Source organism: Botryllus schlosseri, chromosome 2 (assembly GCF_051294905.1).
Source record: "Botryllus schlosseri isolate E-star chromosome 2, Bs_hap1, whole genome shotgun sequence".
Taxonomy (NCBI): domain Eukaryota; kingdom Metazoa; phylum Chordata; class Ascidiacea; order Stolidobranchia; family Styelidae; genus Botryllus; species Botryllus schlosseri.
The window spans coordinates 20,146,146-20,162,111 of NC_137237.1; the positions used below are offsets into that span (position 1 = coordinate 20,146,146).

Consider the following 15,966-nt stretch of genomic DNA (forward strand, 5'->3'; position numbering starts at 1 on the left):
ACCTCCATAATAATGAATATCAGCAAAATTTTACACTGCGTGTAAGTCCTTAAGTTCTCTGAATCATTTCCAAATATGAGTAGCCCAAACACACAATCGCTTGAGTTAAGCAGCACAAGTAGGCAAAACCTACGCGTGTACTTCTAAAATGTAACGGCACACTGTCACAGAGAGCGTTAATAACATGTAGTACGAGTTTTCGTGCAAATAACCTGTCTGCGGATTCGCGTCGACGATGGTGTCCATGGCTTGCAGCAGTCCTAGCGATATCTCCGGTATTCTGGCGAGCTGATTCAAAGCGAGCAGGATGTCGCCTTTGAGAACGGCCGGCACGTGACACTGCAACAGTCCCAGCAGGCCGCTGCACGCGTTCCAAGTCGGATGCTCGTGAACAGCGACGCAAGCCGTGTCATCCTGTTAGAGATGGCTCTAAAAGTCCTTGTTCTATGGTTGCAACTACTAAACCATACATCAATGACTTCATTGCAGCCAAAGAAATATGTCCATCACATTAAACCGCGGGTTCTTAAATTGGGGTTCGCAAACTAGTTTTAGTCCATGAAAGAGCAGTGTTGAAATCCATCATAAAGACACTGCAAAAGTAGATTGTCCTTTGGTAATGAGGCCACGAAGGGGACTGTGAAAGTAACGCCCCTTTTTTAGTGATTAGGTAGCTATTCAGGCATGAAGTAGCCTAGCGATGACCTCTTTTATAGTTACCAGCTTTCGAAATTTGCAGTGTACACGCAACCACGAAAACTTGAAGGGTATCCGCGCTCATAATAGAAAACTACCGAGAGCCATCCAAAAAGGAGCTTACGTATCGCACTATCTTTGCCAGCAACTGAAGAACCGCACGCAGCCCTTCCACTTCCTGCGGCGTTATAACCATCTGCGCAGTCTGCTACAATCAAAAAACTCCAGGTTACACAGATTCCCGACTGTTTAGCACCAACGTCACTCACTTGAGGCAAGGTCTGTGCCGAGGCCGGGCCCAGCGTTTGGACAAACTGACCGGGCTGGTCGCGAAAAGACTGCTCCTGCTTCAGGTTGTTGTAGTAACGGTGGATGGACGAGAAGAAATGGTCCCAAGACACGGTGCTACCCTCGGAGATACCGCCTGTGAAAAAATATCGCAATTTTGACGCCATTCAACTCGCGGTGGTTCAGACTGGTCCATCAAAAACCGAGCAAGTCGAACTGCCACTGTCGACGAAATACGGAAAAACAAACAGCCAATTGTAAATGAAAGATCTGAAAAGTACTCAAGTAACTACTAGATCTTGTCAAGGGTTCGGATACTATTAGCAGTTAATTGGAGGAGGACACCTCCGAAACTACCTGGCGCATCTTCGTGACTATCACAAAATGACTAATGGCAATAATGCATAATGCAAATAGGTAGAATCTTCAAAAATATATTCACCTACCATGCTACGGGGGTTATTTCACAATGGTCACAATTTCTAAAACTTGGAAGCTATTGGAGCGCTAGTAAGTAGTGCAATACATTTAAATTGCCGTCGCTCCATTGCCAGGCTTTTTTTCGATTAATCTCAAGTGGTACCGCAGGTTCAATTATGATAATATTCGGTCTAGTAAATTCAAATCATTCCCATATCTGCTTAGGTACGTACTCGAGGTCAATTGAAAATCCGGCATTGCCGTTGAAGAATTCCTCAGAATAATTCAATGTTATTCACAACAAGGTAAATGCCATCAATCGAAACTGCACGGCAGCTAGCGAAGGTGACAATTACGAAACCACTTTATCAGTCGGCAGCCTGAAATCAAACGAACCAAGGCGAGTCAAACCTGAATTGGATCCATTTGCTCTCAACATTTCAAACGCCATCCTGGCGCTGTACGGCCCGGTCGAGAGCGCCGCCAACATTTTCAAATACGGAATATATAACAGTGGCGGGAGCATATCGCCAGATTGCCTCAGAAATTTGAAAAGCGATATCTGTGAATGGAAAAGCGGCAGTGAATTTACAAAAACTCGACCGAGTCAGTGTGCGAATTGTACATAAATCCATGCGTATATATTTATCTGTTAACCAAACCGAACGGATGACAGCATGAGATAACAATAGCAGACTTTGAATCCGCATCATTTGACTGGCAGTGTCGCCGATAAAATATTCAATACTGTTGTTACATGACAATCCCAATTTCAGTTAGAAAGACTGATTTTTTGGACAGACACCGGTTCGGATTTGATTTTGCAGAATTGCCCCCACGTAAAATCCAGTATACTAACCGATTTGATGATTTGCTCTCAAAAGTTTTATCTACTGGTAATACTAATTTCAAGTTTGACGGTGTTTATGCAAGTCCCCTTAAGCGTCGTCGTGTTGATCAGTCGAGACGCAGCGATGCAATAGGAATTACTTAATGACACCACTAAAATGACTGTTTGCAGTTATGAGTCAACTTATAATACACTAATTTTGTATTTTTCAATTCGGCCAGAACTAACGGCTGCATAAATTACTAGTACCATTTACATAAAGAAAATATCAGTACAACGTTGCAGAACTCTCACGGACCATGAGATCTTACACATTCGGATATATATTGGCCGTCTGTATGTAAGGTCACAAAACATCATTGTGCAATTTATTGCGCGTGTACGAGAGCAGGATGCTTGGGCTGTCGCGCACACACACGTCTTGAACGATGATAAATGCCAACAATGGCCTCTTGATTACACTGGACTTTCCCCCGGGTCATTTTCAAGGTTTTTAGAATTAAAAAAGGTGTGTCGGAGGCTTGGTCACACCAGTTAATATTACTACACCCGGTGATTTTTGTGGTGAATTACGGAAGTATATGCAAAGGTACGTTCAGATGTGTTACAATCGATAACCAAATCAGATGGATCGGAAACTCTACGTAATCAATAGCCTAGTTGCCCGAAAAGGAGGTGTGAATACAATGGCTTAATAACACTATGTAACAAAACAGGTTGAATTTTTTGTTTGTCTTGATATTATAATGTGTTTGGCATATTTAGGAGCGCTGGTTCCATTAATGCCATTAGTTTTTCGCTATCATCTATCATTACCCCTCTGCGGGGTGGGGAATGGAGTAGGGCTAAACTGCACTACATAATGAATACACAAATAACATTTAGCATTATGTCATTATTATTGAGCTGTGGATTTAGGTCTTTTATACATAGATTTGGATAAGTGAATGAACTCCAAGGCTTATTTAACTCATAAATGCTGCATTGTTGTTATAATCTGCGTGAGGAATGGTGGATTTTGGCTAGTATTGCAAAACTCTGCTTAAAAACTATTTCTTTCTCCGTTCAAGGATTTAATGCATTAGTAGATATTATCATGGCAGAGTCACTTCATTATTAGTGGGATAACTTTCATTGCAAATTCATTTCACGTTGTTGTTTTCGATACAGAATTCGAAATTTGTAGTAGTCAATGCAAAATTCACTAAATTTATTTTGTTCATTATTGTGGATATTTTGTTAGAAGTAAACACATTTCAAATAAGATAGAGATAGAAGACAAGTAGTGGGCAGGTCCGGACTGCATATCGTCATGCCTGGAGAGTACCAAAATAATGGCTGGACTCAAGAGGTACAGGAGTTCCGGCAAGTTGGGTTATATCATTTGTCATTCTGACAGTTCAGAGAGAGAGAGTAAATCATTATGACTACTGTCATACCTTTTGTATGATAAGCATAACAAAGTACTAAAAGGTCAAGGGAAGAAAAGAACTGACTTATCTAAGTATATCATCATCTATTGCACATGCACATTTTCGCAGTAGGGGAGTTTGGCAGTACCAGCCCACAACAAAACGTAGACCTATAATGATGATAGCTAACATTGCTTTAACATGTTGATCATGGCCATGAAATAGAGTAGGTATGCTTTTGATGTCTATCTATGTCTATATCTATGTCTAATGATGGTTCAGAAAAAGCTCTTCATGCTGAATTGAAAATCTCTTCCCTGACCAAATGGGGTCGGTTTTGCACTCAATAGTTTTCAAAATAAGAAAGTAACATATCATATGACAGCTGACTTCAAGGGGCACCCACTTGTTATATTTTAGTCATTGATATTTGATTCCTAGTTGGTCTAAATTAATTTGAAAACGAAACATTGTAAACTAACAGAAAAAAAACAAATACAGTTGTAAATATAAAAGTATCTATGACACGAAAAAACTATTTAGATTTTCAAACTCAGCGCCCGATAAATCACACACGTCAAACATCAAAATCTGGAGTTCAACAATAATGCACTAGTGTAATAGATGCATGTAACCTAATTCACAATCATCACGAGGCGTCGAAGCCTTCAGACGTAAACTAATGAAATGCCGGGTCACATCTCAGATTATGGCATTGGTCCATGTATTTACATGTGAGGCGCTATCGCTTGTCCAACTGTACCTTAGCGTCGAACAACGGCAAACACCTGATAATGTCGGGCGCTGCTACGTCAGAATCAGCACTTTGCAAACCCTACTCGCAAAGTGTTGTCTGAACGCGCCCCACTACAGATCCATATCTACACTACCCATTAACAAAGTAATGATACTCAAGAAAATCACCTGTCTTTGAGGTAGCCTCTGATGCAGCCTCGACGATCCAAAATAAGAGCTGGTCTGAAAAGCATCGGAAGCGGGACACCAAAATTCGACGGAAAGTTGAAGGTCGGCTTCGTCGCTTTTATACAGATCGGTGATCAGTTCGACAAGCTGAAAAAATAGTTAGAATGAAACTATTATCGCGACTCCTTACAGCATATTGACATCTTCGAGAACCGAAACCATAATTTGCCTGTATTTCTCTCACAACAGATAAGAATGAACTCAGAGACCTGTGGTTCTTCAACAGAAGCCCTGCAGAATCAGGACGGTAGGACATGTCTTCGTAGTTCGGATATGGCATGGAACCAGGTTTAACATTACAAGTTTGATGCAGTCTGGCCAATATCAATGTGCAATTGTGGATATATATCCGCACAATGAAACAGATGAAAACCGCTCGCGATTAGGCAAATGCTTGATTTTGGGCGATTCAAGTCAACAAACACCAGTCGTATATTGCCGAAACATGCGGGTGCAGAAGAAAAAAATCCAGCGGTTACGTGTTTGAAATCCTCGCGTAGAGTTGGAGGCTCCTCTTTCTGCATGACGTGAAGAAGAATGATACGAGCGACCTCGTCGCCACGATTCTTCATTTCTTTCACCTAAAAGGACGTAGAAGGTACATATTTCAACTTTAGTAAACACCGACGCTACGGATGAACAGGAAACAGCCATCACGTAAACGCTTTCCCGACATTTGAGCATGCGTCACTTGAGCATATGACTTCATGAGCCTAAAACTAACCCAGACGCCAGCCCTAACCCTTATACATCCTAACCCCAACCAAAAATGTAACCCAAATGCTCAAGTGTTGCATGCCTAACTGTTGGATGCTGCTGCGTCACAGGTTATGATGTCGTATGCTCATATGACCTAGCAAATTTGTTTTCTTCCAGGAATGCAGAAGATGTTTGAAATCAAAGTGGAAGAAAGCAATACTATCCTACGTGAACAGCCGCACTTGAGTATGAGCGCCAGATGAGGTGATATCATTGTTTTAGGTTATTGCGGTTTACACATATGGACAATGGACAGCTTTTATTTGTACAAATTTATCAATACCAACATCATGGATATTGTTCTGGTACAAGATAGTCTACAGGCGTGCTGCGACAGCACAAATGAGCTCCGAGCATGTAATGACAATGCCACCTAAACAGTTACATCATAATATCCAGATGTTGTAGGTTACATTTACTTCTATGAATACATGTTGATACTTTGCGTCTAATGATACCTTGCTATTGAGCAATAGTCGTGCATGTTCAGTTTTCACACACATGCAGGGGTTTTACTGGGGAATCTTGTCGTTGGTTGCAAGAAATTAAATACTACACAGTAAAGTTCGAACCTTCAACGGCATGTTAACAATGAGATCGGTGATCAAACCGTGGATACGTCGGATGAAAAATTCTTCGGATCGAAACTCTAGACACGACACGACGTTGTCCTGAAACGAAATACGGAGATTTTGACGAGTAATTCCACGAGCGATTGGAAAAATACCAGTTCACAAAGACACAAATATTGATCAGATAAAACAAAACCATGACTAGGCCACACGTCAACATAAAAACATCACTGCGTGAAGCTTCATTGGTGTTCAACCGATACCATATTCTCAAAACTTTTCACGTAAGGCAAGTACTTCCTGTGCCAATTACAGTAATTATTAAAAGTTATTTTCAAGATAGCAGTTGCTACCGAATGTTTTGATCGCAATTTGTGAATACGCTGGTATTTATCAGGTGATCCCCCGCACTGAGAGAAAGGGGAAATTCGTCGTCGTGGATGAATAGCTCGGCCGTAGGTACTTATAAAAGACATAAGATCATAACTGAAAAAGGTTGCTATTTCATGTACACTGTACATTATGTATACAGTCTATTTAGCAGTAAGATAAATATGCGGAATTGCTGATATAATATTAAGAACAAAGGTCGAAAATTTGAAAGTTATTATCTTGAAGGTATCTATATACCGTACATACGCAAATGACATGAATGTGCTGATGCCATTGCCCATGACAAGTATAAGCCACTGGTCAACATGAAGACAAAAGCGTTTGCTCATAAACCTTGACTCAACGTGGTAAGGAACAAATAAGCAGATGGCACAAGACAATATCTACTCGTAACTAGTCCAAATTCTTCTATATCGTAAAAGGTAGGATAAACTTGAAATGAACAGTAGTGGTAATGGCCTGAAACTCCAGTAGTAAGTTCAGCGACAAGCCGTTGATATTCCGTGATATTAGTAGCTGATCCTTGAGGGCAAGCAGATATGGTAAGTTTGAGCATTGTGATGTGAACAGTGGCGTATCCAGGGGGGGGTTTTAGGGGGTCGGAACCCCCCCCTTTTCAAAATCCTAAAAATTGATGTCAAATATAGCCTCTAATATTTGCTAATTTATTAGTTTAACATATTAGTTTTTACGTATGAGAAGGCGAATATGGCGTCTTAATGTTATTTAAGGGGACTAACACCCCTACAAAATATTGGAATTATGCGCCGAATTAGTCGAAAGGATAAAATAGGTCATTATAATTCGCTAATTCCATACGAATTCTGCACTTGTTCAGCTACATTTCAGCTGTGGCAATTGCCGACGTTCTCAACTTTCTTCCCTCGATTTCTCTCTCGCCTTGCTAAAACGAGAGACTCATTTTAGGAAAATCTAATCTAATTGGCCGACGCGATACGTAATTGCAAAGACGAAGTTGTCGGCAATCAACATCGCTCGCGAATTCGCTCCACCTGCTCGCCTTGAAATCCTAATTAAGAATTGCACGCAGCGGCGTGTTGATTGATCAGCGAGACGCAGACACGACGGCACCAGTACGACAATGCTATTCTCAAATCCACATTGTATTCGCGATTATTGGCGAGAAATGGCCTAGGATTGACATTCACATTTCAAAATACAAGCCTAGCAATCCACGTTCCCGATTGTTAGGTGGCTTGCTGTCGTCCAAATACAGGTCTATGTTGTCGCTGAACGGGAGAATTGAGTAGGCCTAGTAGTAAAGCCTAATTATATCGGCTGACAAGTTTCTCTGTCGATCAAGTTATTATCCCAGTGTGTACTCTGTATTAGTTGACTGACTTGCGTGCTTGCAATTAAGGTCTAATTATCTTCGCGCGTACTACACGCTCAGCCGTACGGCTAGTAAAGCCATCGAAAAGCACACATTCGTGTACGACGTACACGTCGTACACTGTTCACACCACACCTCTCTGTGGCGATCGCCCTCGTTTATGCTACCGCCCTATTCCGCGCTTGTTCGTCCGCTGCGATACTACCGACCGTGCGCATAATATCGTCAAAACCCAACAAAGTCGCGCATCTCTGACCGGAACTAGGCGCTTGAAGACGGGCGGCATTTGCCGGCTCATGACTAAATGTGAGCATTTACGAATTTCTTTCAATCAGACCATAAAAGAAACGCGATTTTCAGGCAATGTCCGTATCGTATTCGTACATCTCCCACTCACCGCAAATCTCTGTTTATTATTAAACTATAATATATTAAATATTCGCCATGGCGTGGAGACGAGTGATCGTAATGATGACGTCACAATAGCCAATTTCGTAACGCAAAACCCCCCCCTTTTTCGCGCTCTGGATACGCGCCTGGATGTGAACGTTGACAAGATTTTGATTGAAAGCCAGTTTTTAATGTTGAGGGCTGCACACTAATAATAACGGAATTTCGGTACTTGTCAGAAGTAGCAATGCCACTTGAGGGTGAGGATATGTCGTCTAATTTTATTTACGGACGAAGTGTATCAAAAGTCAAATTTGAATATGTAAACACTTAACTTTGAGCTGAAATAATGCGATGATGAATAGGTGCATGTGTCCCTACTCATAACAGTATCTATAACGTCTCAACGACTTCGAATAAGCACGGCGCGGTCAAAATATTGATGATTATATGCATGTCATATGCTTCGGCAAACGCAGTGCATTCTTTTTTCACTAGAATAAATTGTTACGTCTGGTTCTCTCGTTTCACCTGCAGCATCAGGGAATTGATCGAGCTTGTACCAGAAACTTTCCCTGAAAAATCCTTAGGCTTTAATAACAGCGTTGAGCAGTGAAAGCCATACCACGTACAGTACACGTACCAGAGGCGATGGAGCTATCAAGGTAACAAGTTGCTTATTGAATAGACACAAATATGAGCAAAAATCTAATGGGTATTGTTCTATTCCTAGATACCGCGAGCTTTTGGCAGTGCTTCTATCTATAGCGATAGCCGATATGTTGGTAGCGATTCCAACGACAGGATATGTACTAACACGGTGGCTGCAAAATCATACCTCACCATCAGACCATCAAAGGTAAATTATCTTCATTTAAAGCACACGTTGTGTCTCGTCATTTAAAAGTCTGATGTGTTTTCAGGGAAAAGAAGACGGTATTGCAAGTTTTAACGCTGACTCCACCAGTACTGGCATTAGCAGCTGTCCTATTAGTGGTATGTAAAATCTGTATTACAATACTACAGGCTGCTGTTGACTGTTACATACATCCGTGATGAGTCACTCAAATTTTCAAGTTTAGCATGGTGAAAAAATTTATATTCAGACCATCAGCCACAAGATACAAAGTCTAGTGACCTCGATCATACGAGTGTTCACCATAGCGATGTTGATCGAGTTGAAAACTGACGACACAGCCATTGCAATATGGTAAGCGTTGTCCTATTTTACACCGGGCCTTTGTTCATCTATTTGTCGAACAATGCAGGATTTCCAATGTAGTCTGGGTATGTCAGATTTTTATGGATCTCATGGCGTCTGCAATAGGGAAACCTACCAATGATGTGAGTATATATCACAATGAAACAATATTTTAGTTTTCACACGTAAACGTATCGTCTTTTTCGTCAGGGACCCAAATCTACTGCGAAAAAAGTTTCATTGCGCATCTGCAACATTGCCTTGACAGTCACATTACCATTGGTTATTATATCCGTTCTCATGGCTCTCAATCTGGAACGCTTTCGGTGGCAGCAGTACGCACTGTAAGTGTTACAGGATATTTGTCCTTTATATGGTACATGGCTTACTATATTGAAACACCTATATTACATTAGAGGTAGGCCACAAATGGAATGTTCGCCAGGATTTAGCACAATATCTTATCATATTGATAATTTTGCTAAAAATAGCTTTACCATCCTATTTTCAGGTACACCGTTGGTTGGGAAATACTGTTGGCAATTTCATACTTCTGGACGATGTATGAGGCAGTAAGTGCAACAATGTCAATTTCTTTAATGAATGGCGCAAGGAATAATGCCTTAACTTTAGAATAATACAACCACCGATACTTTTCACAAGTTAATAACTTCGCCTAAATGCCCAGTTAGTTGCCACTGTTGCATTTCAGGACAGACAGACTGGCATAATGTCTTTAGTGAACTAGCTTCTGATATAAATCCAGACATGAAATTCCTACCAATTATGAATTTTCATGCAACATTTGAATAAGTCAGTGACAAATATAGTAAGTGATTTGGGCCTGATATGCAATCGATTCAGTGTTTGAAATTAGGCTTCAAGATTTGAAGCTGAAATCAGGAAACGTTTCGATTTTAAAACGCTAAACCCACGCTAACCTCTGCTTGTTGATCAGTCAGCGGTTATTCCTCACATTCCAGTTGAAGTCCGCTAATGGACCACTCGACAACAAGGGAACAAGCCGAGATGAAAATAGCTACGACAAGGAACTATACGTTTAAGACGGGGCACATCCAATAGTCTTGTCAATGTTCACAAGACTGCGGATACCGACTGTTCACATGCGTGCGTGAATGCGATGGTGCTTTAATGAGTTTGCACGAAATGTAAAACACATTGTCAATCATCAGATTTTTGTACTATATTTCATATGCTTTTTCTTATTTTCTTCTTATGGATATGGAATCACATATAATACATCTCATATTTCTCGTTGAATAACTGCACAACAGTGATCACAATATAAGTCGGCAGTGTTTTCTCCGTCAGAGTAACCTCGAAAACATTCCAGAAAAAAGTGCTACGAGTAATGTGTCTGTGCGAGAACAGTAGAGAGATCATGTTGCAACAGGGCTGGGAAAAACCGAGTACCCGAGCGTCACCATCATACAACAAATGTAGCCATTTCAACTAGCACAACTTGGTTATAGTCAAGTAGAACTGCACCATCGATATAACGCTATGCATATATATACATAAAAAAAGGCTATAAAACAGATGTTCTCAACCGCTATTCCAAGTCAACTTTCTGGCAGGCCACCAAATATATTTCAATTTCATTATCAATAGCAGAAAGTAAGAGGTGGAAGGCGTGTTCAATAATTAGAGAAATAAACACCAACTTTCATACTGGTTTAGAAATTAAGAACATAATTTAGATGCTTTCTGAAATGATAAGGAGTTGATATGCAATGAGAACTCATGGATATATAGAACTGTTGTTCTATTATATAATCAGATGTCCTTACTACACCATCTCATGCAAAGCCATTTTTCTTCAACGCCCCCCATACCCCACCCCCTCAGCATTTCCGCCACCTTCAAAATTCAAATCGCCCCCGACGGGGGCGCTGGAGACAATGTGAAGAACCACTGCTTTGACTGCTTCCAAATTTACTAAGAAATGCCGTATCCAACATAGGCAGAGTTTCACAAATTGTAATTTTTTTCTGCGAGCACATTTTCTTTCAAATTCAAAAAATAGGCTGATCCACTTGGTATAATAACAACTAAAACTGTGATAAACATATGTTTTAGTAGATTTATAGGAATGTTGGATTTAGGGTTCTGTGAAGAATACTATAGGAGTCAGAACTGAAGTTGGAGTTGGTGGTAAAGTGAACCAACTCAAGAGACCTTCGACTCCCAAGTCCACTCACGTAGGCTAGTGCCTCACAGTATCAACGTCACACGTACCTTCAAGAACAAAAACACTTTCCCGGCGAGTGCCGCATCGAGTATCGCTTCGTCCTGCTCGAGCGCTTCCGTGAACGACGCAGAGTCGAAAGTGCCCGGCAAATCTTCGGTCAATGCAACCGGGATTTGCGCAATGGACCGCAGGCTCAGCGCCCACGACAGCTGAACACAGGCTTTCAATCCGGGCGATTTCCAGTCTCTGAAAACGTGTAGTGTGAATCGATGGCAGGCGCACAAACAAATCAAAACGCTAACTGGGACCTGGGCAATCTCGCTAATTTACTTTCTCGGTGATGGTTTTCTCGGTGTTTTCATGTAACTGCTTCGAGTATCACTCATTGTAACATCATAGACAACATGAAAATTTACAAAGCTGAACTACGCCGAGGCGGTCAATAATGACGTACTTCTGCTTTTTACGAGCACCCAGTTACGCTTTGCCTACTTGCAGTACTTGCTCAAGTAGCGCTAGTTTTTGGATCACTTCCACTTCAGGAACGGTTTTAATCCAAAATACTTACTTTTTGCAATTTTGATTTTGAAAATTAGAAAGTAGTTTGGGGATAAGTTTGCGCACTTTTAAGAGCGAAATTGTTGTAAGAATCGTGCAGAATAGTACCTGTATCGCAGGAAGTGAATTTGTTTTGCAACATTGTCTGTTTGCAGTGTCATTAGTGATTTTGAGGTCAGTGGCAAAGATGAGTTTTGCAATTTTGACAGCAACCTCAACTGCTAATAGTATGCGGCCCCTTGGCCAAATTTACTTTTTGAAACTACTTACTTGGATCACCGACAGAATCTTGGGTTTTCTTCTTCAACTTGAAGTAGTTTTACTTATCATGGAAATTGCTACTTCTACTTAATTTAACAGAAATTTATGGTCATGGTTCTACTTCTACTTGAGTAGCAACAATCACTACTTTAACTACCGCTGGAAATATATAATAAGATATTGCCAGTTCCACTCGATCGGCAATCATTTCGTATATGGCCAACATAAGCGTGACACAACGCATTGCAACAACGCAGAGGGTCATAAAAAGGTACGCAGCCGTTTGCCACTTTAATTCAGTACCATCACCAGCACAATACTCACTCTCTCTTCATCAATCGCCTGTGGACGTTTTGAACGAAGTCTTTTTCGGCCAGCAGCGGGTGCCTCAGCAGCAGTTCATGACCTGTCCCATTCAAAAACGTATTTTAATAACCGCGGAAAGCAAAACAAAGCTGCAGGATCAAAACTGAGCAGTGTAAAAGTATGAGAGCTTGTTTTATAAAAAAAAAAATACAATTCCAAGAGTGCAGCATAAAATTGGCGAAATAAATTCCGAGTGGCCAGTATTACATTCTAGATCTGAAGTTGTAGTGTTGCCTTTTGTTTGTAAAGTGGCGAAAAACTCGGTACATGTAATACGACTAGTAATTGTATACGACTACAATTGAAATCGATCCATCAGGGTCAGATCTATAAAAAAAACTACACACCGTCCTCTTCCTGCTGAGTAGCGACATCTTGCGGCAGAGCAAATGCATAAAAGACTGCGTGTAGCAGCGTAATATCGACCGAGCACATCCGTCCGTCCGCGGGCAATTCCACATTCTCTAAGTAATCGAGAATCGACATCGTGTCGCTCAAGGGCAAGTTTGACTGCCCGGCAAAATTGAACAGACACTCTGCCAAGTCTTGTCGCACCCCCGATATCAGATCTCGGACCTGAACAGGAAATGATTTGCGTTGGGTAAAAGCAGGAGTATGTTACAAGAGCTTCCGCATTAGGGTTCTAATAACCATATAACAACTCATAGAGCATTAAAATCTCAATAAAATCATCGACTGCGCACGCGGAACGTCCTGCAGATCATTCTTGCGATATATATGTACAAAGCAGCGTATTTGACCAGCGGTAAACTTGACCCTAACCCGTGAGACTCGGGTATGGGCCGTGCGGTAGGGGTTGTACTACACGGTGCGCTACTGAAAAAAATCATTGGTTGGCGTAGTTTGCATGTGTATATGATTAAATGCTGATATAATTGTGAACCTAGAGATGATCAGTCACGAAGTACTTCTACTTTTTTTAGATTATTCAAGTGGTGCACTAATTTAGTCAGTGAATATGCTTTTAGGATACTATCATTCATACTTTTTAAAGCAAAACCACTTACGTTTACAATTTGTATTTTGTAGCGTAGTAGTAAAGTAGTAATTTACAGTGTTACTTATACTCCAACACGAATACCAACACTAGGTACATTGACCACCTCTGATCAGAAACATCAATTCTTATGAGCACTTCTTCGGCGGGCCAGATTGACGCATTCTGCACTACCAATGAGTTGGACATCACAATTTGCCACTGAGACAGACCACATCTCCCCAAGACATATAACAAACAATAATAATTCATAAGGCCGTACCTGTTTCCTATGCTGCGGCCCTCCCAGACCTCTCTGCTTCGCGAGCAATTCCATTTGTTTGTCGACTTGTATATCTCCGATGAGTTTCAGAACCTGCTTCGTCAATCCGTTTTCCCGAAGCTCGTCTGTGAAATCCGTCAGCAAAGTCGCCGTGTCATCTCTGAAATAGAAAACGAAAATTGGGATAAAGTTCTAAAGTAGGCTATTTCGGTATTAGAAAATAATCAAAAATGTGGGAAATCCATCCATTCATACAATACTCGACTCATAATCACATACTCGAATGACTGAGCACAGCCTTACATAGTATGCATCTAATCTACAGATTGCAGCTTGATGTAATCAAGACTGGTTCAACATTGGCTCACTGCCTGCATTTTAAGATACTTCAAGGTAATAAATAGAGCACTCACGTAATTTCTAACGTCCACGTCTGACCCTTTCGACATTGGATCAGCGTCTTCAGTGTCCCAGTTAAACATTTTTTCCCGTCCCAGTATAACAGCACGGCGACAAGCCCTCGTGTCAAGTGTGGGTAGTGAGGTTTTTGTCGCTCTCCTTAAAACGATACAAAAATAGTAATGATATTTTTATTGTAAAAACAAGATTATCAGGAAATGTTCATGTCAGAAAATGCGGAGGTGGCTCTAAAATGTCATGGTTGGGATAGTTGAAAATATTATTAATTATTTTAAAAAATTGTTGGAGCCATCAAAAATAAACAAACTTAAGCGAGTCAAGACAGCCAGATGATTTAAATTAATTAGGTGTATCCTATGGGCAGCTTTGAAAGAGCCCGTGTACCAGATCCATTTTGTCAAAATAGGTTCTAATTGCAGGACGTGCCGGAAGTAGTCATTATCGCGGTCAGCCCTAAAGTACGTTCGAGCATTATATTCGATGTTTGCATCCGGCGCTTTAGAATGGACACCGAAATACACCACCTACCTTCAATCAACAGCTGAATGGCAGACAGCTCGTTCAATTCGAACAAATCGCTGATAATGAGCGCCTCGTTTACAAATTCCGGCGAAAACAGTTGTGGAACGGAATCCCCATTCAGGACCAGACCTTCAGAGTTGGCTTTCTTCACTTTGGCGCGGTGTTCAGAATTCTTAACCTTGAATGTAGAAGCAACGGACATGCTAATTTAGTTCAATACGAATGGTAGCATTGGCATTAGCGGTTGACAAAGAGAATATGTGTGGGAAACATTCTATTAAAATTTTCAAAAGATCAACAATATTTTAATAATTAAAACGATAGCACTCGCAACAAATTCTCTCTTCTCAGCGATATTCCAAACCGAACTAATCCATGGAAAAAGTTTGGCACTGATGTATATAGAGCTTCTTTAATTGAACTTCAATATACAATTGAATAGTACGGTATATTCAATTGATGTATATAGGTAATGTACTAGGTTTTTGGCGTTTCGTTTATGTGATCTCTAGATCCCCAGCTCATCAGCCAACACCATAATGGCAACTCGATTTTTATCAAACAACTCTGACACAGATCATAGTTGTGTCAAACCATGACATTGTAAAATAATGTACTGTTGAAAATTGCACCTTAACTTCTTGACACTGCAAAGTGAGGTGGGCCACACATCATTAGTACATTAGTATATCTACTGTGGCAAGTGACCATTAGCATAAAAATTGGTCAAAAATTTATTATCCCAAATTCCCAATGTGTCAAGATTTAATTATTCGCAGACACTTCAATAAATCAAATTTTGTTGTCGATTCATCGATTTCAGAAACATCTCGGCCGCGTCTCTGCCAGGTGCGCAACATGAAATGCATAGGCCCAACTCTCACCGGATTCTTCAAAAGATTCAGAAAGTCCGGCTTGTGCTTCCGCAACAGCGATTTGAGCTGATGCCACGAATCATTTCGGTGAAGTACAATGTCTTGCGCCCGGGACCAAAGTTCCTTATATGGAGCCCAACGTTCCATTGCTAG

General features: G+C 40.9%; 3 protein-coding genes across 4 annotated transcripts in view; 2 read left to right on the plus strand and 1 right to left on the minus strand.

The window, feature by feature from the left end:
* Positions 1-15,961, minus strand: part of LOC145434067 (nuclear pore complex protein Nup205-like) — a 43,522-nt gene extending 27,561 nt beyond the window's left edge. Inside the window, exons 1-14 of one of the 2 annotated variants that reach the window (XM_080311351.1) lie at positions 15,823-15,961; positions 14,945-15,116; positions 14,410-14,554; positions 13,997-14,156; positions 13,064-13,292; positions 12,675-12,756; positions 11,579-11,777; positions 5,982-6,080; positions 5,130-5,231; positions 4,591-4,737; positions 1,816-1,966; positions 966-1,120; positions 821-901; positions 213-414 (exon numbers count right to left, since the gene is read on the minus strand). In XM_080311351.1, the coding sequence (XP_080167477.1) occupies positions 213-414; positions 821-901; positions 966-1,120; positions 1,816-1,966; positions 4,591-4,737; positions 5,130-5,231; positions 5,982-6,080; positions 11,579-11,777; positions 12,675-12,756; positions 13,064-13,292; positions 13,997-14,156; positions 14,410-14,554; positions 14,945-15,116; positions 15,823-15,960 (2,062 nt within the window). In that variant the 5' untranslated portion in view covers position 15,961. Of the gene's footprint in view, positions 1-212; positions 415-820; positions 905-965; positions 1,121-1,815; positions 1,967-4,590; positions 4,738-5,129; positions 5,232-5,981; positions 6,081-11,578; positions 11,778-12,674; positions 12,757-13,063; positions 13,293-13,996; positions 14,157-14,409; positions 14,555-14,944; positions 15,117-15,822 lie in introns of both variants that reach the window. The other variant, XM_080311350.1, reaches the window with a different exon arrangement.
* The window catches only part of LOC145434080 (histone deacetylase complex subunit SAP30L-like), a 127,625-nt gene that overhangs the window by 102,635 nt on the left and 9,024 nt on the right, over positions 1-15,966 (plus strand). The window lies entirely within an intron of this gene.
* LOC145434076 (uncharacterized) lies at positions 8,309-10,628 on the plus strand. Its single transcript, XM_080311363.1, has 8 exons — positions 8,309-8,783; positions 8,852-8,977; positions 9,042-9,114; positions 9,225-9,328; positions 9,387-9,462; positions 9,530-9,663; positions 9,831-9,891; positions 10,303-10,628. Exons 1-8 carry the CDS (start codon positions 8,770-8,772, stop codon positions 10,381-10,383), a joined length of 669 nt encoding a protein of 222 aa, XP_080167489.1. The 5' UTR covers positions 8,309-8,769; the 3' UTR covers positions 10,384-10,628.